This window comes from Festucalex cinctus, chromosome 15 (genome assembly GCF_051991245.1).
Source record: "Festucalex cinctus isolate MCC-2025b chromosome 15, RoL_Fcin_1.0, whole genome shotgun sequence".
NCBI lineage: Eukaryota > Metazoa > Chordata > Actinopteri > Syngnathiformes > Syngnathidae > Festucalex > Festucalex cinctus.
The window spans coordinates 9425907-9448455 of NC_135425.1; the positions used below are offsets into that span (position 1 = coordinate 9425907).

The 22549-nt window shown below is 38.6% G+C and overlaps 3 protein-coding genes across 3 annotated transcripts in view; 1 reads left to right on the forward strand and 2 right to left on the reverse strand.

Moving 5' to 3' along the window:
- The window catches only part of LOC144002760 (GTPase IMAP family member 8-like), a 14885-nt gene extending 8609 nt beyond the window's left edge, over positions 1–6276 (reverse strand). Inside the window, exons 1-2 of the mRNA XM_077498251.1 lie at positions 5341–6276; positions 4469–5253 (exon numbers count right to left, since the gene is read on the reverse strand). Of these exons, the coding sequence (XP_077354377.1) occupies positions 4469–5253; positions 5341–5368 (813 nt within the window). The 5' untranslated portion in view covers positions 5369–6276. The remainder of the gene's footprint in view (positions 1–4468; positions 5254–5340) is intronic.
- A 1788-nt stretch (positions 6277–8064) lies between these two features.
- On the reverse strand, positions 8065–10265 carry LOC144002521 (GTPase IMAP family member 7-like). Its single transcript, XM_077497823.1, has 2 exons — positions 9464–10265; positions 8065–9386 (listed from the first exon to the last, which is right to left on the reverse strand). Exons 1-2 carry the CDS (start codon positions 9489–9491, stop codon positions 8635–8637), a joined length of 780 nt encoding a protein of 259 aa, XP_077353949.1. The 5' UTR covers positions 9492–10265; the 3' UTR covers positions 8065–8634.
- Positions 10266–10895: 630 nt separating this feature from the next.
- On the forward strand, positions 10896–21356 carry LOC144002519 (GTPase IMAP family member 8-like). The gene is made up of 5 exons (XM_077497821.1): positions 10896–10929; positions 12736–13279; positions 17579–17613; positions 17691–17747; positions 19517–21356. The coding sequence occupies exons 1-5, from the start codon at positions 10908–10910 to the stop codon at positions 20122–20124; spliced, it is 1266 nt and encodes a 421-aa protein (XP_077353947.1). The 5' UTR covers positions 10896–10907; the 3' UTR covers positions 20125–21356.
- The last annotated feature ends 1193 nt before the right edge of the window (positions 21357–22549 follow it).

Below are 22549 nucleotides of genomic sequence, written 5' to 3' on the forward strand. Positions count from 1 at the left end.
AGTATCGGCAGTGTTTTGTGAGCACTGGAGACAAATGTCGGAGTCAGAGAGTCCCATTTTTTTCATCATATATTGTGTAATATATGTTCTATGAAGTATCTTATATTGGATAAGTTGCAAATTTGTCTGTTTGGTCATTTTAAATACATTTTCACAGATTTGGGTCCAAAAGTCTGGTTCCGGAACTATAGACAAGTCTTTTTCCCATTTTAAAGTCGGTAAATACGTTTTATTTGTGTATAAAAATAACTTATATATTTTTGATATTTTCTTTATTGTTGTTGGAGAAAGCTTTATAATATCTTTAGCTAAGACAGGCAGTTGGAGCGTATCTTGAAGTGTTGGGATTTGTTTCTTAACCATATTTTTAACTTGCAGATAATGTAAGAAATTTCCCTTTTTTATTTCATATTTCTGGACCAAGTTTGTATACGATATAAACTTATTATCTGAGAAAAGATGATGAAGGTGTGTAATTCCTTTCTGCTCCCATAGGCTTAAATGGAACGACTGATTATTAAGTTGAAAGTCGGGGTTATGCCAAATGGGAGAGAGCCCACAGGGCGCCAATTGGGAGTTTGTAATTTCTAATGCCTTCCACCAGGCAGTCAGGGTGGCGGCTATCATTGGGTTTTTAAAACAATTATGTCGTCTTATTGATTTTGTAATAAAGAGTAAATCTGACAGTCTAAGATTATTACAATCCTTCTGCTCCAATTCCAACCAACAGTTAGTATCTCTGTTGGGTTGTGTCCATAGCACAAGATATTGTAGTTGATTAGCTAGATAATAGTACATAAAGTTTGGTGCCTCTAAACCTCCTTTAGATTTACTTTCCTGAAGAGTAGATAGACTAATTTTGGCTTTTTTTTTATTCCAATAGAATTTTATGATAGCAGAGTCCAGCGATTGGAACCAGTTAGACGTAGGTTTAAATGGAATCATTGAAAATAAATAATTAATCTTTGGTAAAACTTTCATTTTTATAGTAGCTATCCGTCCTATTAAAGAGATCGGAAGATTATTCCAGCGTTCCAGGTCACTACGGATACTATCCAATAATGGTGAAAAATTTAAAGAAGTTAATTCAGTTAACTTAGGTGAAATTTTAACACCTAAGTATTTTAAATTACCTGTAGGAAAGGAGTAGTGTGGATCCTGACTTGTAGGATTCCATGAATTTTCTGTAATAGGTAATAATGTTGATTTTGTCCAGTTAATAGAGTAATCTGATAAGTGAGAGAATTTAGTTATTAATTTAAATGCTTCCCCTAGCGAGATAGCAGGTTCTTCTAAATAGAGTAATATATCATCGGCATATAGATTAATTTTATGTTCTATTGTCCCGGAGTGGATTCCTTGGATCCGTCTATCCTGACGTATAGCTAATGCAAGCGGCTCAATAAATATAGCAAATAATAAAGGAGAAATTGGGCACCCTTGTCTTGTTCCCCTTTGTAAAGTAAAACTCTGTGATGTAATCCCATTAGTAGTAACTGTAGCTTTAGGAGAATCATATAATATTGAGACCCATTGAATGAATGACTCCCCGAAGCCGAATTTATTTAAGACAGCAAAGAGGAAGGACCAGTTAACTTTATCGAATGCTTTTTCTGCATCCAGCGAAATAACAACTGCCTTTTTATCATACCGCTGTGACATACTAATCAAGTTAAAGAGTCTCCTAATATTATTAGTAGAATGACGACCTTTAATAAAACCTGTTTGATCACTATGAATAATTGTCGAGATTACCGTCTCTAATCGAGATGCCAAGGCCTTAGCGATAATTTTAATATCGGTATTAATTAGTGATATCGGTCGGTAACTTGACGGGAGGGTAGGGTCTTTTTCTGGCTTTAATAAAAGTTTAATTGCTGCTATATTCATATCTTGACGTATATCACCTTTACTTTTAATTTCAGTTACTACTCTTAGAAATAATGGAGCAAACATTAACCAGAAATGTTTAAAAAATATAGCCGGAAAGCCGTCTGGACCAGGTGCTCTGCCATTAGGCATACTGTCTAAAGCACGATACAACTCATCTATAGTAAGCGGGGTATCGAGAATATCTTTATGTTCAATAGATAACTGAGGTATATTTAAGCTGTTTAGGAATTCCTCAATATATTCAGGGTTAGGTCTATTAATTTCTGTGTATAGATTTCGATAATAGTTATAAAAAATATGGTTAATTTCTTCTGGTGATTGTGTGCATTCACCATTTATATCTTTAATAGCCGTTATAAGAGATTTTTCCCGATTCCGTTGAAGTTGATTTGCCAGGAATTTACCTGATTTATGCAATTTCAGGCAAAATAGACATTTCTCTAATCACCCCTCTCTCCATATTGTACATTGCCACTCTAATGACTGAAGTATTGGAATTATCAATACTGTATTTGACTTGAGAATCAGTTCTAGTGCATAAAGAGCATAAAGTACAATATTTGGTTGGCAACCAGTCCAGGGTGTCCCCCGCCTACTGCCCAGAGCCAGCTGAGATAGGCGCCAGCAGCCCCCGCGACCCTTGTGAGGAATAAGCGGTCAAGAAAATGGATGGATGGAAGTACAATATAAGATATACACAGCTGTAAAATAAAATATCTTGGTTGTTATATTACAGTAAATTAAAACAGAATATTTAATAAGAATATTAAGATTTTTATTTATTTTTTTTAACATTGATAAATGCATGGCTTTAAAACAGTCCTATAACTGCCGTGGCCTTAAAGCTGCTCAATACAGAAAATAAAATTTTGAATCGCTACTGCCACATGTGGCCAAACATTTAACTGCACATATATAAATGTGGTCCACTCTGGCAAAAAGGTCTGTTCCTTTGTTTTGTTTTTTTCCATTTTGTTTTTGTGTTGTCCTGTTTGTGTGTTTAGATTTTCTCTTGTTGAATTTGTGTTGTTATATTGACTCCTATGTTTTGTGTTTTTTATTCTTTTTTAAATGGAAAAGACTGTTGAAATGGGAATATGCATTGTTAAGATTGTATACGTGTCTCTTGCACGTCTCCTGATGTATTGGATCGAGTTGATGCTTGATAGGAGACTGCTCACGAATGGGTCATTTACCTGCTCGTTCATTGAATCTGTACATTCTTTCTCTCTATTTTTTTTCTCCTGCAAAATAAAAGCTTTTTTTTTTTTTTGTAGTGGCAATAGTTTTCCAGGATGATGTCACAGAAAAACTCAGTGGTTTAAACAAGTTCTATTTTCGAGATATTTTGAGCAGGAACTTGAATGTTTTGCATGGTTGTTGTGTGACTGGTTTCACAAAGTGCTGATCGATGATGGGTTGTTGCCTTTCAAGACTGTAAATAAAGATGAGTCAGTAGTGGGATTTCCATCCACCCAGTTTTATTTGAATTATCAAAATGTGAAAATAAAATTGAATGGAAATGCTAGAAATTAGAAAAAGGTCCCAAAATTCGCAAAAAAAACGTTTTTACTCTTCGAGGGAATTGAGTTTGAAGTGTATAGAAAAAAGAAAATGCTAATTTTGTCTATGGAAACATCCATCCATTTTCTGAGCTGCTTGCTCCTCACAAGGGTCGCGGAGGGTGCTGGACCCTATCCCAGCTGGCTATGGGCAGCAGGCGGGGTACACCCTGAACCGTTTTGCGCATTTTCATTAAATTTGCTGAAAAAATTAAAAACAATTTGATGGAAACTCCACTTGTGAGCGGTGAAGGTGAAAATCTTGTTAATGTGCATTCTAGTACTATTAGTAACGTTGAACTTATTTTATCATACGCTTTATGTCATTTTACTTGCTGACTTTTTAAAGAAAGTTAAAAAAAAAAAAAGAAAAAAAAAGCTTGTTCTATAAATAGTTTCTTTACTATTGTGATCAAAAACAGTGAATTTTCAGACTTTTTGGTAAATATTTATTCAAACTTTAAAATATTCATGACTTTAAAAAAAAAAAAAAAAAAAAGTTCAGGCTGTTTTGTCAGTAGTTTTCAAATAAACCAAAAATATAGCAACTTTTAAAGGGATACTTTACTTATTTAGCCATTTTTGGCAGTCAATCATTAATATTTTGCCCATAATAAATTTGATATTTTCATTATTTTCCATGTTCACATTTTGCAACTTGCTGTCGACTGAAAATGACATCACAAGGGCTCAGGTAACCAATCACAGCTCATTTTGAATGTCACATGACCAAACCTAGAAAACGGGTGAGCTGTGATTGGTTATCTGAGCCATTGTGATGTCATTTTCAGTCGACAGCAAGTTGCAAAATGTGTTTTTGAAGGTACTAATTGTGGAAAAATAATGAAAGTCTCAAATTAATTATAGACAAAATATTCACTTTCTATTGCTATAATGGGCTAACTAAGTGAAGTATCCCTTTAATCAATTCATATCAATTTAAAACTTTTCTTTTTCAGTTTTACCTTTTTTTTTTTTTATTAAACCACGCCCACTTATCGTTTAGGCTTCGCCTCCTCCAAATACAGATGCAGATAATTTAGACAGTTGAACAGATACATATATAAAAACAGCAAATGCTGATCTTGCTCATCCCTACTGGACACCTCTGAGCGACGCAGAGCGAAATTAGGTGGCGTTGGTAAAGATACGAACTGGACACCCGCAGGACAGTCAAGATTCAGCCTTTGGGTTGTCTCTTCTGCATCCACAAAAATCTCTTTAGTAAAGATTTTGCCCCCGTTTGCTGCCACCATGTCATCGATCTTCTGAATCAGCTGCACCACCTGAGCTCTGTTGATGCTTTCCTTGTTGTTGAGGACATGGAAGCGGCCCCCACATCTGTTGATCACCTTTCGGAGTCTTGAATCACAATTTTTCACATACTCCTGTATGGTTTGTCCATTCAGCTCATCGCCACATGTGAATAAAACAATCATGTGGCGTGATGCCTCAGGCCCAAATAATTTCTCCAAAGCTTCCACGCTCTTTTCCTCCTCCTCCGTAAACCTGCCTATCTGCAAGACCAGCAGGAAGGCGTGGGGGCCGGGAGACGTCATCTGGATGCATTTCGCAATCTCTCGTTTGATACTCGCATGATCACGAGACGTGTTCAGAACCCCGGGGGTATCCACGACTTGAATCTGTCGCTTGCACTTGACCAGCTCCGCCTCACAGTATTTCGTTTCAGACTGTGTACCAGTTGAAGAAGAGAATACATTTTCGCCAATAATGGTGTTAGCCGCCGCACTCTTTCCAGCTCCGGTTTTTCCAATTAACACGATTCTCAGGGGATTACCTGCTGACAGAAATATACTCGGTTACATTGTGAGAATAATGCAAATGAGAGAAAAGTGCAGAAAGTCTAGACAATTGTCAACTTCACCATCAGGTAGTGAGTAGTAGGCGCACATCTTGATCTGATTCTCTGACAGAGAAGTAGACTTTTTTTTTCTTATATATTCTTTAAAACAACCTGTTAAACTGGCTCTTCAACCTGTTAAACTTCACCCCACAAATAACAGCAAGGGCACATTAATATCCTTCTTCTTCAACCTGTTTAGTGTCATTTTACCATTTGTAGCAACCTGCTGAGCTGGCTCTTCAAAATTCGATCACTCTTCACCCCTCAAATAACAGCAACTGTTTGTAACAGCAGACCTTTATCGTCCGGCTGAAGGCTTTTACAGCGACCTTGCAAGATCGCCATTATTGAGAAAAAGAGAAACCTGAAGTGATACTTTGTCAAATATAACGACGTTAAGAGACATAAGAAACTGTTACTGGGTATATTTGAAACAGAATAAAACAACGAAAAATATGCGTGCAAATTGCTGTATGTAACTAATCATTCGTGATGTGTCGTCACGAACGAATCGAGTCTTTTGAACGGCTCTTCAATGTGAACGATGGGAACCGAGTCTTTAGCCCCCCGTATCGTTTTCTTTGTGGGTTCTTAATAAACCAAACCTTTGCTTGAGGAAGAAATTATTTTATATTTCAACTGGCTTCACAGACAGATGTACAGACATGAATGCAATTGCAGCGTGGTTGCATTTCCTCGCTCTCTCCTGTTGATCTGTTTCCCGGCTCACACGCGCCCTCTGCTGTCTGGATATTACAATAATACACCAACCAATTATAGTCAACTAAACAGTTGCTTTTTTGCTGTTATCATTACACCCCCCTTGCCAAATGACACATAACTTGTATCCGTAATTGTAGAATTGCGTTTTACGTACGCAAAACATGTTTTTGCACTTGAAAGATTTTTTGTTGTTGTTGTTGTAATTGAAGACATGCTTCTTTTGTACGTAGATCACGTTTTGTGTACGTAGATCACGTTTTTTTGTGTTTACGGTGTTTTGGCATGATTCTAACTCCATATTCAGCTTTTAACTTTTAAGTCAGGACATGCTGGAGAGACCATCTCTCGACTGGTCTGGGAAGGCCTTGGGAGAAGCTGGTTGAAGTGCCTGGAAAGAGGGAAGTTTGGCCGTCCCTGCTAAAGCTGCTGCCCCCGCGACCCGACCCCGAATAAGCGACAGATAACGGATGGATGATTGCAAATGGGTGGCAGGTGTGAGTCATAATGGCGCCACCCAGCGGTCAGGCTGCTGATGCAAAACAAAAATGCAGGCAATGCCTGAAAACACAGCCTGAGAGCCCAGAACATGTCAAGAGCAAACATTATTTTTAAACTTGCATTCAAAAGTGAAATTTTTCTGCTCACGTTATTCAAAGGTTGCAATTGTGTTGAACTTTGTAGTGATTGTTGTACAGTATTCCAGGAAGATGCAGCAGAAAAACGGAAAGCGGTTTAAACAAGTTTGGCCTTAGTTGGAAACATTTTGAGACGGAAGCTTGAATGTGTTGGGTTGTTGTGAGACCAGCTTAACAAAGTGCTGATCTAGGATGGTATGTTGCCTTTCAAGAATTGGAAAATAAAGATGAGCCAGTCCTGTGTATTATCTCAACTTACTGATAGCAGGTGCCCAGCTTAGGTAAAGCATGCAAGAATGTTAGGGGAAATCCACTTTGTGGCTATCAAGTGCAACAATCAAGAAAATAATCAGCGTGGGAAATTCCAAAATGGTTGGCTAGGGGAGTAGGCAGATGTATCATCAAGTAATTGGTAGATGACCTTAAATTTTGTAACATTGCAGTTCGAAACAGAAAAGTAGCAGGTAAGAGCCAGCATGTATGGGCAGATGAAACACTGAAACCTGAAACATGAAACCTTCAGTGAAACACAAGGAGTCTCATTGCTAGTAAAGAAACCGGAAATGGAAGCCTACGTATTAGGCAGTCTAAACTACATTTTATGATATAGATCAGGGGTGTCCAAACGTTTTCATTTGAGGGCCACATACAGAAAGGTACATAAGGTGGCTTCATATTTCTCTTAGCTGGACGGTAGGTTTATTTCATGTCTTAAATTTATGTTTCTGAAATACTTCACAATGTGCACATATTCTGTTTAATTGTGTTGGTGTCTGTCTAAAGGTTAAATATATTTAACATTAAATTATCAACCTTTTGTTTTCCTGATCCTTATTTTGAAGAGAAAAAACAAACAAACCAAAAAACAATTATAACTGTCAATAACTACTAATAAATATTTAAACTGATACATGTGTACACACTGGAATAGCGGAACAAACAAACTATAGAGGAATTTAGGGGATTTTCATTTTCAACCTGGATAGATTTTTATTTTATAAAAAGTATTTACGTTACAAGAAGTCAAGAGAGACTGCCTATTTTGTTTTTCATAAAAAAAAAACACCTTTATTTTCATGTTAAAAATGCACTTTCAATAAAGTATTTGGAACTCCGTTTCTACTGCATTATTTTTATGTTGAGATGGTGTTATCGGCAGCTGCTGAAAGTAACTAAAAAAGTAACTTTTAATCTAACTTAGTTACTTTTAAAATCAAGTAATCAGTAACGCAATTTAGTTACTTTTAAAACCAAGTAATCAGTAAAGTAACTAAGTTACTTTTTCAAGGTAACTGTGGCAACACTGCAAGCAACACTGCAGTAATTGGTTACCATTCGACCAGGAATTAAAAAAAAAAAAATGCTAAAAAAATGCAAAATCCAAAACTTGTTTCGTTGTGTGGTCAACACAATTTAATGCCAATAGTCCAATGTTCAAAAACACCACACGAACCTTTCCAAGTACATGTCCACGTCCAACGACAACGTCCGGAGAGTTGTAGCCGGTTCACCCCACACAAATATAGAGTCTTATAGGAAAGAGACTTTATATTTAAGTAAAAAAACTGTTTGCCTTCCACCGTTCCACCCACACCTGCCCGTCATTATCAAAACCTCCATTTAATTATTTCCTAGGGGCACATGCGCCACCATGTGGCAGAACCCAGCACCAGCAGCCACACAAAAAAGAAAGAAAACAAAGAACACTGAAATTTGGCTCCAACACATGCTTTACCCAACTATTGTGATTTCTCAGTCCGATACTCGGGGCACCAACCATAAGCATTTCAGCTGATAAATGGATGAGAGATGAAGAATATAGTAGAATCATTTGGATATACAAGTAGATAGATTCTGAATTCCATGGTAGCTCTGCACACTCAGCTTTGAGAGAGAAAATAAAAACTAAAAGTGAAAAAATAAAGAAACTGGTCAGATAGCCCAGCCAGTGATATCTTTATATCTCATAGCCAGGACCACCACTTCTTTGTCCTTGGTCGAGTACGGCTTGAAACTCATAGATTCTTTGCAACAGTTCCCCCATGAAAGAGAAATTGTAAGGTTGCCCTTTTGCAACATCTCTGTCGAGATTCAGCTTCTTGATTGTTTCTTCTGCATCCACAAACATCGCTTCAGTGAAGTGTTGGCCCCCGTTCGCCGCCACCATGTCGTCGATCTTCTGAATCAGCTGCACCACCTGAGCTTTCTTGAACTTTTTCTTATTGTTAAAGACATGGTAGCGACTCCAGCATCTCTTGATCACCTCTTGGAGATTTGGATGGCCATCTTTAACATACTGCTGTATGGTTTTTCCTTTTAGCTCATCGCCACGTGTGAATAGAACAATCATGTAGCGGGATGCCTCAGGACCAAACAGTTTCTCCAGAGCTTGCACGCTCTTCTCTTCTTCTTCCGTAAACCTGCCAACCTGCAAGACCAGCAGGAAGGCGTGTGGGCCGGGAGAGGTCATTTGGATGCATTTTGCAATCTCTTTTTTGATATTTTCAGGATTTGCAGCTGTATCCAAAATCCCGGGGGTATCGACAACCTGTATCTTTCTCCGACACGTGACTCTTGCTGTCTCACAGTGCTCAGTCACCGACTGTGCACTCACTGCAGAAATAAACACTTTTTTCCCAACGATGGTGTTACCAACAGCACTCTTTCCAACTCCAGTCTTCCCAATCATCACAATTCTCAGGGGCTCACCTGATGACAGAAATATACAGGATGACTATCAGTATATCAAAAGGAGTGCAAAAAGTAATGAACATTCTCAATTTCACCTTTCGGGATCGAGTGTGGAGCACCCATCTTGCGCTGACTCTCTAATGATAGTGAAAATAAACGCAGCTCACTTTCATTTTTGGTCCACGTCCTTCTCCAGCACTCCACCCACTGGGTGGACTTTTCTCACATTCAGTCTGATCAGATTTCATAACATTAATGAAACCAGCTGGACTAAACGGACTTCAGCAACCAGCTTTGAAAATTAACTATGGCACTCCATGGACACTTGTAAAAGCTAAGATGCAACCCTGTGACTATAACAGTCTGCTTCACTATATGGATTTCTTTACCTTAAATCAGTGGTGTCAAACATACGGCCCGCGGGCCGGATCAGGCCCGCAAAGGGGTTTATTCCGGCCCGCAAGATGACTTTGTAAAGTAACTGTGCCACACAATGCATTCTCGTTTCATTTGCATTCATGTTTTGTTTTTGTTTTTTTTGTTTTTTTTTTAGACAATAGATTACAGTTGAGCTCCGTAATTTAGGGCTGGCCCAAAAATCGCAAAAATCTGCGGATAATTGACGGCAATTGTTTTTAAGTTATATACCATTATTTTACGATTCGGCCCACTTAGTAATATATTTTCCTCCATACGGCCCCTGAGCTAATATGAGTTTGACACAACCTGCCTCAAATTAAAGAGACTGTAGACATTTCAGGAGTTCAGAGTTAACAAACACACACAGTCAAACAATCAGGTTTTCATTTTGTGCCCGTTTAATTTCAAGCCTAACCCCTCAAATAACTACAGTGGCATGTTTGTATTGTCTGCAAAAGAAAAAAGAAAAGAAAAAAAGGTCACAGGTAATTAAAGTGTATTAAAGTGCATATGACAGACCTGAAGAGACCTCTGACAAGTCACTTTGAAGAATCAGCTCATCCTCCTAACCTGGTCCAACACAGGTCTTCCTTTAGATGGGTTCAGGTTCTTTTTCTTTTCAGTTCCTTACCTGTGTCAGAATTGAAGCAGGGTTGAGGAAAATCAACGTTGTGCCTTACTCGCCTGAGTATGGATCCATTCTGTGACCCTTCTCCTGACATCAACAATAGCGTCAACTAACTTGTTTTGTCTCGCAGTACTGTACTGTCACCGTGTGTGTGGATGCGTGTGCGTGCGTGTGTTTTTCATGGCGATGACTCCGACTCAACTCTTCCCATTCATCAAAATTCTCAAGGGCTCACCTTGTGAAAGAAATATACTCGAATCTGTTACAGTAATAACAAAAGAGTGTAGAAAGTCTTGTAAAACCACTTCACAACTACATTTGTACAGGTTGATTGTTGAGGGCACTATATCTCACTCTAAATTTCTGACGGAGTCTAAAAAAACAAAAGAACTCACCTTTAGTTCCTCGTTCATTACTCCACCCACTGGGTTGGACTATAACAGCATTCTAGTCTAACAGTCTAATTTCATATACCGCAAACAACAGCCAAGATGAATAACAGCGCGCCACCTCGTAAGTAAACTCGCTTTTATCATTTATCAACCTACCATAGTATATTCTCCTTCACTATTTTTTTGTATTAAAGCACAAAACAGCAAAACAATAATAATAAATCCAGAAAGATTCTAGTGCTGTCATTTCATTTTTAAATCTGCTGTGTTCTAAAAACATGTACAAGAGATAAACATTCATTGAAAAACTATTTGTTGCTTTTGCACTCAGTCCATATAGGTATGTATAATATGGCATTATTGTTTTGGTGTCTTGGTGATCTTGTGCCACCTTGGTGCAAATTAATTTACTATGATGAAGTCAGGGTAGTGAGGGGCTTCTATTGTACAGGCCAGAGCCCAAATGGGGCTTTGCTGCCATCCTGTGGCAACTATAGACAATACTGAACCTTTTTCATGCGGGCATCAGTTGTCCAGGGTGAATGGACAGTGCAACAAACGTGTGCCAAGTTGCGGAACTTGTGGATAGCTTTGTAGTGAAAAAAAAAAAAAACACGCTTCAAAGTGCTGCAGCAGCTGCATATTTGATTTAAATCATGGTCCAGAAAAACAGGTTAGGTTAGATACATAATGGACTCCGTTGAAATTGTTAATAATGAACTCTTGATAACCTGTTTTTTGGCTTGGAAGCATAGGTCTCAAACTCCAGTCCTGCATGGTTTAGAGCTTTCCCACTTCCAATACACCTGATTCAAAGGATCAGCTCATCAGTAAACTCTGCAGAATCCTGATAATGATCCTTGTCATTCGATTCAAATGTGTTGGAATAGGTCAAGCATTTTATTTATTTATTTTGTAATAAATATACTATCCATCCATCCATTTTCTTTTCCTCCCAAGGGTCGCAGGGGGTGCTGAAGCCTATCCCAGCTGGCTTCAGACCGTAGTATTTTTTAATAAATATATATTATTTTAAATAAAAATAAACCTTGTTCATAAATGACACTGTTGACAGAACCAGATGTCATTTTTATGTTAAGGGTGGTCGGTATCTACTGAATGTAACTATTAAAGGCCCGGTCTGGCGTTTTCACTCAGGAAAAGGCGCTTTTTAAATAGAAGATTTAAACAAACACACTACTTCTCAATTTACAGTTATGAGCTCATCTTAATGTCTGGTGGTGATTTTTTTCCGAAACCCCCACCCCCCAGCCTGTATTTGGCCATTTTGTGTTTGTTTTGTAAACAGCAGGATGTTTCTGTGGAAAGACAGTGTTGACACCCCTCCAGCCAATCGCAGAGTGGGGGGGGGGGTGGCGTGTCGCAAACGGGGCCGGGCGAATTTGTCGGCTGCGTGACGTCACTCCTGCAGCAATTTGACAGCACGCACGGATTATTTATTTTTTTCACTCACTCACTCACTCACTCACTCACTCACTCACTCACTCACTCACTCACTCACTCACTCACTCACTCACTCACAGAAGCCTACATGTGTGAATGAGTGAGTGAAAAAAAAATCCGTGCGTGCTGTCAAATTGCCGCGGGAGTGACGTCACGCAGCCGACAAATTCGCCCGGCCCCATTTGCGACACGCCACCGCCCGCTCTGCGATTGGCTGGAGGGGTATAAACACTTTCCAGAGAAACGTCCCGCTGTTTACAAAACAAACACAAAATGGCAAAATACAGACCGGGGGGCTGGGGGTTTTGGAAAACATCACCACAAGACATGAAGAGATTAAATCATAAATATGTTTACAGTGCTTGGCTATTAACTCATTAATTTATTTAATTTGGGCCTGCTCTGTTCTGGTTGCGTGATAAATTTATATGCGTTTTTTTATGTTTTTTTTATGTTTCAACAGCGTATCCAGGCATGTTAACGATTGCAATCTTCGGAACGAACATGGCATCAAAGATCCAAGTTGAAAAATTGATCCTTGGATCGTCAGACACGAATGGAATGACATCAAAGGACTTCAGCATGAAAGAAAACAGTTTATTTAAAATCATCACCACCAAGGATTTCTTTGAAGAATGCCCTTACCCAGACCAGCGGACGATTGACTTCATGGCTCTTTCCCATCCTGGTCCTCAGTTGTTCATCTTGGCAATGAATCCTGAAAACTCAAACCATCAAGCGGTTGTGGTTCAAATCAAAAAACTTCTGAATGTCTTTGGAGATTCACTCATAAGCCATTTGATTGTCGTATTACCAGACGAAGATTGCTACAATTCACTTATTCATCTGAGAGATAAGAACCACATCGAGTTGGCAATCCAGAATGAAAACCTGGCCAGAAAATGTAAGCGGTGGTGTGAGGATCATTACGAGCCATTCCGGTTTGACTTTCATGATTACAGTGAAAGGGTTGTGCGGATAAGAAAGCTGGACCTAGAACAAAAAAGGTAAAATAATCCTGACGGATTTTGGGTCTTTTTGAGGTAGAAAAGTCAACATGTTCATGTCTCTGCAAAACGGTGGTATGGTGCATGAGGTCTAAAACAGAAGGAGCGTGTAGGTTTCGGGACCTTACTCTTTTGGTCACCTGTCCTTCCCTGGGACAGTACAATAATACTGTAGTGAGTGTGGAGGGATTACAATAATGAAGAAATCACACGATGTACGATGATCACAAGGGCCACAAGTCGACTACTGAGCACACCAAATTCCCTGCAGCACAGATAGGCCAAGCAATGCAGCGTGATCGCCCGCAGTCAATGTATCATCAGGAATCATTTGAGTCAGGTGTCTGTCCTACTCTTAGGCCCTGTTTACACAGAGGCAAAGCCGGCTTCCTTTCTCAAACAAATCTTGTACAGACAGAACCGTCTCATATGAAGACACCTAGGACGTTTAACGACTGTAATTTATATGCCAAGTCAGGAGTGGCCCTGTAGCGCTGCCATAGGGCGTTAACGGAAAGTGTAGAAAAAGAATCAGCGAAGAAGACAAACCACAGATCTTAATAGCCGATAGGCCAACACTTTTGAAGATGCAAGACTGCCATATTGTTCCTCCCAAGAAATGTTTCAATCCTATACATTTACAGTATCGAAAATAGAGAACATTTGAGACAGTACAGAAACAAGCTAAGCAGGTTGCGCAAAATGACAAAAACACGGCTATCCGCCATTGTTGTTGACAGACTGGCGATGCGTGCGCAGTCTGTCCTGCTATGGTGTCCACATTGGAACGTAGCCTACGGGGTGCGTTTTGAAAATTTTCCACTCTCCAGCCTGGTTTCAAAAGTGATCTAATTCAAGCTCTGAATCCGAGCCACTGTGTGGACGAACAACCTAAACTGTAGGAAACTTGTACAATACACTGAAACGTACGGAGCCCCTAAAGTGACATGGGAGAAAGAAAAAAAATCTCTCTCTCTCTCTCTCTCTCTCTCTATATATATATATATATATATATATATATATATATATATATATATATATATATATATATATATATATATATGTATATATTAGGGGTGTGAATTGCCTAGTACCTGACGATTCGATTCGTATCACGATTCACAGGTCACGATTCGATTCGATACAGATTAATCCCGATACGAATTTATAAGTCGATTGTTGCGATTTTTTTTCATTCAAATTTAGAAAATACTAATCAGTAAGCTTGTAGAGTGTAAGATTTATATGAAAATGTATTATTGATTTATCTGAAATTTCAGTCTTATAGAGGTTGTAATCTGTTTCATGTTTGAACAGCATTAAAATAAAATATTAAGGCTTAATGTTCCGTTCATATAACATTCTTCCATGCTCAAGGTGTGAATCCTAAAAAAAATAAATAAAAAAAAATCGATTCTGCCGATTATTGAATCGATTCGAGAATCGCGCAATGTAGTATCGCGATATAACGCCGAATCGATTTTTTTTAACACCCCTAGTATATATATATATATATATATATATATATATATATATATATATATATATATATATATATATATATATATATATGAATAATTTTCTCGTCCGGACAAGAAACATATTTAATTTTTTCCTTTTTCCCCATGTCACTTTAGGGGCTCCGTAGAATCGGGTTTTCATGTAAACGGGGCCTTATTTAACCTCTGCCAAACTCCTGAGACTGACTCATCGAAACCCTGGGATTTGACCGAACCCAGGTTAAGAACCACTGTGCTAAGTTGTGGTAAATTCGGGTAAATTCAGATAAACTTACTCTATTTTTCCAGTCAATTATCTTCAAGTCAAAAAGGCTGGATTCACACAATATGGCTCAAGTGACACGATTTCAATACTTTTGTTCGTGAGACAATTGAATTGTGAAACAAGACGATCAAGGGTATATACACTGCACTAAAAAACAAAAACAAAAAAAAAACAACAAAAAACAGTTAAGCATGGTCTAAATATGATAAATTAGGTGTACAGATTATTGAAACTGTACTGTACTGAAACGATGTGGGAAAGAATCAGTGCAGGTGAACTGCTAAATGGCATGTTTTAAATATTTGTATTATTTGTTTTCTTTCTTCTCGGTGTTTAAACTTGTTTATCTGCATTTCAGACATATCATGATCTGATCTGTGTTTTGGTTGACTTTTATTTAGTTTTGTTTCATGTTAGAGCTAGTTTTCCTGCATTCCTGGTTCATGTTGTCTTCTTGTTTTAGTCTCCACCTCTTCTCGTTAGCGCCATTCTTTGTGTCATCATGTGATGTCCAGGAAGTGCCTCGTATGTCTCGTCAGTTTGTTTAATTTTAGTTTACTTAATTCTTTTTGTCTTTCAATTCACTGTTGTCACATCATGTAGCCTTTGTCATAACATTCGCTGTAGTCTGAGGGGTATATTCACTAAGAATGCGCTGCGTCCGGTAATAGCACGAAATATTGCACCACAACTGCACCCGCAGTCTGCACCCAGTTACCCACCTATTCACTAAGGATGTTGCTCTAATCATATACGCGTCCACAAAACTGACAGCTTGGAGCAAATTTGCACCTGATTTACCACACATGGCAATGGATTTCCGCCAAGAACATGGTTGTTATAGTAACAGTTGCGAGAAAGATGACATTATCAGAAAGCGAGGTTGGACCGAGAGTAAGCGTTTAGAGCGCCATTAAGCTGTACAGAGCAGAGAGGACGACAACGGCGTCATTCATTCATAAAGTACAAATTATTGGGTGCGATCGTTTTTTAAAAACATATTTTCAGAGGTTGGCGTGGGCGTATGCAGTATGCATCTGGCACGTAAAATTGTTCGTAAAATGCCTCCCCGCCATTGCCGATCAGCCCGGGTTACGTTTTTGTGTCCTACAAAGAAAATCCCCCCCCCCCCCTCTCTCTCTCTCTCTCTCTCTCTCTCTCTCTCTCTCTCTCTCTCTCTCTCAGGTTAATACATTCCAAAAACGTCACGCAAACGCGGTGTTGCTTAGGGGTGTAAAAAAAAAAAAAATCGATTCGGCGATATATCGCGATACATCGCGCGATTCTCGAATCGATTCAATAATCGGCAAAATCGATTTTTTGTTTTTTTTGTTTTTTGTTTTGTTTTTGTTTTTAGGATTCACACCTTAAGCATGGAAGAATGTTATATGAACGGAACATTAAGCCTTAATATTTTATTTCAATGCTGTTCAAACATGAAACAAATTACAACCTCTATAAGACTGAAATTTCAGATAAATAAATAATACATTTTCATATAAATCTTACACTCTACAAGCTTACTGATTAGTATTTTCTAAATTTGAATGGAAAAAAATCGCAACAATCGACTTATAGATTCGTATCGGGATTAATCGGTATCGAATCGAATCGTGACCTGTGAATCGTGATACGAATCGAATCGTCAGGTACTAGGCAATTCACACCCCTAGACTGTTGCTATTTAGCTGGGGTGAGTGAATTAGATGCTGCATATCAATGAGTCTCATTTGCATTGGGGTGGACATATTTTGTGTCAATGTATGCAAATTACCTAATTTACATACGTGCAAATAACACCAGCGCACCGTGGCGCAATCTGGTCGGCAGAGCACTTAGTGACGGATTTCCCCATCTGCGCGTGGTTAGTGAATTAGGCGCTCCCGGATTGCTCAATTTTTACCGGTTAGCGCGGTGCAAAGGCGACGCAAACCTTTAGTTGAATAGGCCCCTGAGTGTTTTGTGTCCCTGTTTGTTTGAATTATTTATTCTTTTTATTATTATTATTATTATTATTATTATTACTTTCTTATTTAAGTATTTTGATTCTATCATGTGCCTTTTTTTGCCTTCACGCAAGGTAAACACAGAGACATTGTAGCTCTGGCTAGAAGCCCCTTCTGTCAAGTCAGCAATTGCATTGCAGTGACACTCTGACAATTCTTCTGGTCATTTATGTAATGGTGAATTGCTGTTGAACGCTCAACATAAACCAGTGCAATGTTGTGATCCTATTGCTCTGTTTCCAATCACTATCACAGAGTGCATTTCTTGGCTCAGCTTTGCCAGTGACTTTTCCACTCCACTAGTGATTGTTTTTCAAAAATGTAACTACGGTTAAAGAGACTTTTCAATCTTGCTCCCAGCTTTCTACCTATCAGGCTCAAAATTAGCCAGATTATCATTTTGTGAGCCAGGCTTGAAACCTTCAGTGTAAATCTAGCCAAACATACACTGAAACATATCAGATGCACTTTGACTGAGCTTCTGACAAAATATGATAATATTTTACAGGCTTAATGGTCATCAGATGTGGCAGCCGGATGCAGGTAAGTCTCCAGTCTTTGCACGTTGTACAGTTTGCTTGCAAAATGCCACTCAATGAACATGTTTTGCTTCATCACAGAAGATACAGACGGTGAGACCTCAGTGACTTCAGGTGCAACATCTGCAAATCCAAATGGTATGCTCTAACAGATGGAATTACCGGTACACGTAAAACAGAATGAATGAATATACAGTATGGAACCTCTAAGGATAAATACAATCCATTCCGTAAACCTGCGAGACATCCAATATGTTCGGATGAGCAAGTAATATCCCAAAGGACAAGGCACAAGACTCCTGATTTTCTCAGTTGTTTCTGAAATCTAAACTTTAGAAATATATGAAATGTCTTAAATCATAAAAGTAATGAATGCTAAAGAGCAAAACTCCATTAATTTACAACAAATATGAATTGAAAATCAATTTTTGAAGAAATTGTGTTCCTATTTGATAATCAATAAAACAGAATCATATGTGACCGGCTCTGGCAAAAGGGTCCTCATGTGCCAAAAAAATCAAAATTGAGATATTGATATATTTGAATTCTGCACTTATTTCCCCTTTAAAATGATATATAATACAGTGATGTTTGTTTGTTTGTTTGTTTGTTTTGTTAGTTTTCGTGCTGAGTGCTGACTGGTGTGTTTCGACTTTTTTTGGTTGCTATGTCCATCCATCCATTAGCAGATTCGCTTATCCTCACAATATTTATATAAATTGTTTGTGAATTAAGCTACGTCTGAGACTAAGAAATTCGGGCTGTTTTTGAAAAGGTGCGCAAGACGTAGTGCTAGCTAGCTAGTAGGCTAAAAACACGCCCCCTAGTTACGAGGCATACTGTCTAATAATTGCTTATTTTCATACACTTCTATTACAATTTTGACTTTTGTGCTGCTTGGAAATGAAACTAGAGACTTCAAGGAAGCTATTTGTGGAGAAATCTGAAAATTGAAAAAACATGTCCAACTGTCTAATATCATGCATTATCTCGAGATTGATCCTGCCGACATGCGGACCCTTTTGCCGGAGCGGGTCACATCTACTGTAACTTTTGTGAGGTAAACAAACTATTTCTGAGAGACATTTTAGCATCAGCGGCACGGTAGTCTAGTGGTTAGCACGTCTGCTTCCCAGTTCTGAGGTCTCCGGTTCGAGTCCAGGCTCGGACCTTCCTGGGTGGAGTTTGCATGTTCTCCCCGTGCCCGCGTGGGTCTTCTCCGGGTACTCCGGTCTCCTCCCACATTCCAAAGACATGCATGGCAGGTTAATTGGGCGCTCCGAATTGTCCCTAGGTATGCGTGTGAGTGTGGATGGTTCTTCGTCTCCGTGTGCCCTGCGATTGGTTGGCAACCAGTCCAGGGTGTCCCCCGCCTACTGCCCAGAGCCAGCTGAGATAGGCGCCAGCAGCCCCCGCGACCCTTGTGAGGAATAAGCGGTCAAGAAAATGGATGGATGGATTTTAGCATCAACAATTAGTAACACACAAAAACAAAGGCAGACAGCACACGTGCTAAAAACTGGTGCATCTTGCTTTTCGTGCCGGGGCAAGTCTAATTTACCATGTTTGGGAATTGGGTAGAAGAGAATGAGAGGAGCCAAATACATTGGCCGGGCAGCAGGTCTGCTGTTTTCACTCCTACAACAGAGAAAACACAGTTGTTTTTTTTAACTACGTCTACATACAAAACAAGAACGAAACATTCAGAGATTTTAAAGAAGAAGTAACATTTAAAGTAAATGATATAGATTCCTGTTGTCAGATCCATTCTAAATAGTGTGACCTTGATGGAATTCAACAGAGGTTTCACTTGCAATACAAAAATGGCTATTTTGTCCTTTGGTTTCTACTATGGGATGTTGTGAAATATACTGTATTTGAGTGCTAATATTGTGTAAAACCTTCAGGTAAGCCCAGAAATCCATTCAACATTGTTCTGCTGGGACTTTCTGGGGCTGGAAAAAGCGCATCTGCAAATACCATCCTGTCCACTGCAAAGGCAAATTTAAAAGACTGTTTTAGATCTGAACCAAGCTCTTTGCCAGTCACCACCCAATGTGAGGAGAAAACCATTGGGAACCTATATGGAAGGCTGGTGAAAGTGGTCGACACTCCTGACTTCTTTAACAAAGGCATACCTGACTCTGAGGCACAGATAGACACATGTAAACGTTATCTTCGTGAGCAGTGTGTAATATTACTAGTTTTTCAGCTGGGACGCATGACACAAACGGAGAATAACATCTTAGGGAAGCTCGAGAGCAAATTTGGTCAAAACATCAGCGACAGGACAATTGTCCTGTTGACCCATGGAGATGACCTGGAAGGAAGTCTTGATCAATTCATTGAAATACATGATCATCTCAAAGCAATTATTCATATGTGTGGTCATCGTTATCACTTATTCAACAACAAATCCAAAGACTCCAAGCAAGTCAAAGAGCTGACCAAAAAAATCCCTCAATACAAAAAAGACAAAAATCTGAAGTATCAGTGGCAGTGCCCTACCCAATAGTGGAGTTTGCCATTTTATTAGTTGTTTCCTAATTCAATTTGTGGAAAGCATAACAGTAAACCCTTCACTGAGCATTGGCTAGCTCTCTGAATAATAAATACAATCTTTTCTGAGGACATCATCCCTCCATCCAGTCATCCATTTTCTATCCTGAACTTTGTGCTAAAGGCAGCTCACACCTTGGGCCGTTCATGACTGCTCAATCAAACAGTACATACAGAGACAGACAACTGCTGTATATTTACACTCACAATTACAGCATTGATTTGGAATTGGAACCATGCCACCTGCCCAAAAGTCACGTGAGTGTACCTCTAACATCGGAAGTGACTATAATTTATATCTATTCCGACACAGGTCTCACATTTATCACCAGAAGTGGGCACTTTGGTCTTTCCGTCGGCCCCGTGCCCACCCCTGTAAATTATCGAGCACCTTATATTGAAAAAAAAAAAATACCCACAATATGATGTCTAAAGTTTCGGAACAGTCTCAGTGAAGGAGTTTTTTTTGTAAATCAAATTTGCCCTTAAAAACAAACACAAAAAATATTACTGACTGGTAATAGCAGGAAAACCAGCAAAATAGTGAGGTAAAACTGCAATAGATTAATGTAATGGTTACAAATGAAAACCCGCAAAAGTGGGTGAAGGGGAGTGAAGCCGCAGGCCGCAACAACTGAGCAGCGAAGGAACGCTTAAAATTGTACTCATAGGTTTTTATGTTAACTTATGAGCACAACTGTATATATCACCATTCACCACAAGTTGGCAGACATATATACAGTTGTGCTCATAAGTTGACAAATATAAACTTATGAGCACAACTTTAAATAAAGCTGTAAAATGATAAAACTGAGCTGTGCGTGAGATTGTTAGACCTTGGAAAAACCTCCTTGCTTTTAGTTATGTTGCTCGAGAGTGAGCTTTATGAAATTATCGCTCAATCATGCCTTGACATTTCTATTTGATAACCCAGGAATGTTTGTTCCTTCCCATAATAGTACAAAAGTTGTCCTACAAGTTGTGTCACCTTGTCCAGGAAAAAATGCTCAGGCATTTGGTTGAACGTGCCAGACTGCTTTATTGTCGATAGTTGAAATATGTCCTAAAAGGTTATCTTCGGTTAATGATGTCATCTGTATTTGGGGCCTGTAACAGGTGAACAGTAACTGCTAAGAATTGATGGACGTTTTAGATGAGGTCAATGTTTCAACTAATCTGTATATATACTGTATATATATATATATATATATATATATATATATATATATATATATATATATATATATATATATATATATATATATATATATATATATATGTGTGTGTGTGTGTGTGTGTGTGTATACTGTATGTATGTGAAAACAATGTACAAAAATAAAATATGATTACAATTTAAAAATGTTCGCTTTTGTGGTTACTATTTTCTATATTAATGTAATAATCACTCGTAAATCTCCAGTACAATTCCTTCCTCTTTTATATTTGCTTGAGCCTTGACATGAGGGTGATCAACTGTGTCCCTCGTAGCGCGGGACGCGCACTTGCGCGTGCACGCACAGCGTTTGAAGCTCAATTCAAGTGTCCTGCTACTTCAGTTATTTATTTATTTATTTTTTAAATGCTTCAAAGTATGTGCATTTCCGTGCTACCGGGACAGTGACCAACTGTCCCTACTTGACATTAAAGGCCCATGATGCAGATTCAGAGTTTTTGCACATTTGCGACCCCTCTGGCGAAAAGCGGAATGGACGCCAGCGACGCACGGCCAGGATCATGAGCATGACGTCATGCTCAGAGCAAAAGTTAAAGTTTCCAGCCCGACCGCGCCAGCATTATTTCACTTGACAGGAAAATAGGGGCAACAGTCATTGTGCCACAGTAGTGCCTCCTATCCATTATACAATTCTTAAAACGTATGCGGGTGAAAACTATGGTTATTTTAAGGCAAGGCAAGGCAAGGCAAGTTTATTTGTGTAGCACATTTCATGTACAAGGCAACTCAATGTACTTTACACAAGGAAAGACAACACATAGCCTAAGCGTCAAGAAACAGTAGTTAACATTCAGAGGAAGAAAAATAAATGAAAATAGGTTACATTTATTAAAAAGAACATATAATAATCTTAAAACATTATTCAACAAACTTTAAAACATTTAACATAAGGAAGTTTATAATAATAATGAAAAAAAAACACTTAATTAAAGCTGTTTAAAAGTCCCTAATCAAAGGTATAAGAAAAAAGCAAAGTTTTTAACCTGGATTTAAAAGCATTTACACACATTTACAAGCTGACTTCACTTCTGTTGGTAGCCTATTCCATCTGTGTGCAGCATAATAGCTAAATGCAGCTTCACCATGTTTGGTTCAAACCCTGGGTTCCACTAGTTGGCCCAAGTCTGTAGATCTCAGAGCCCTGCTG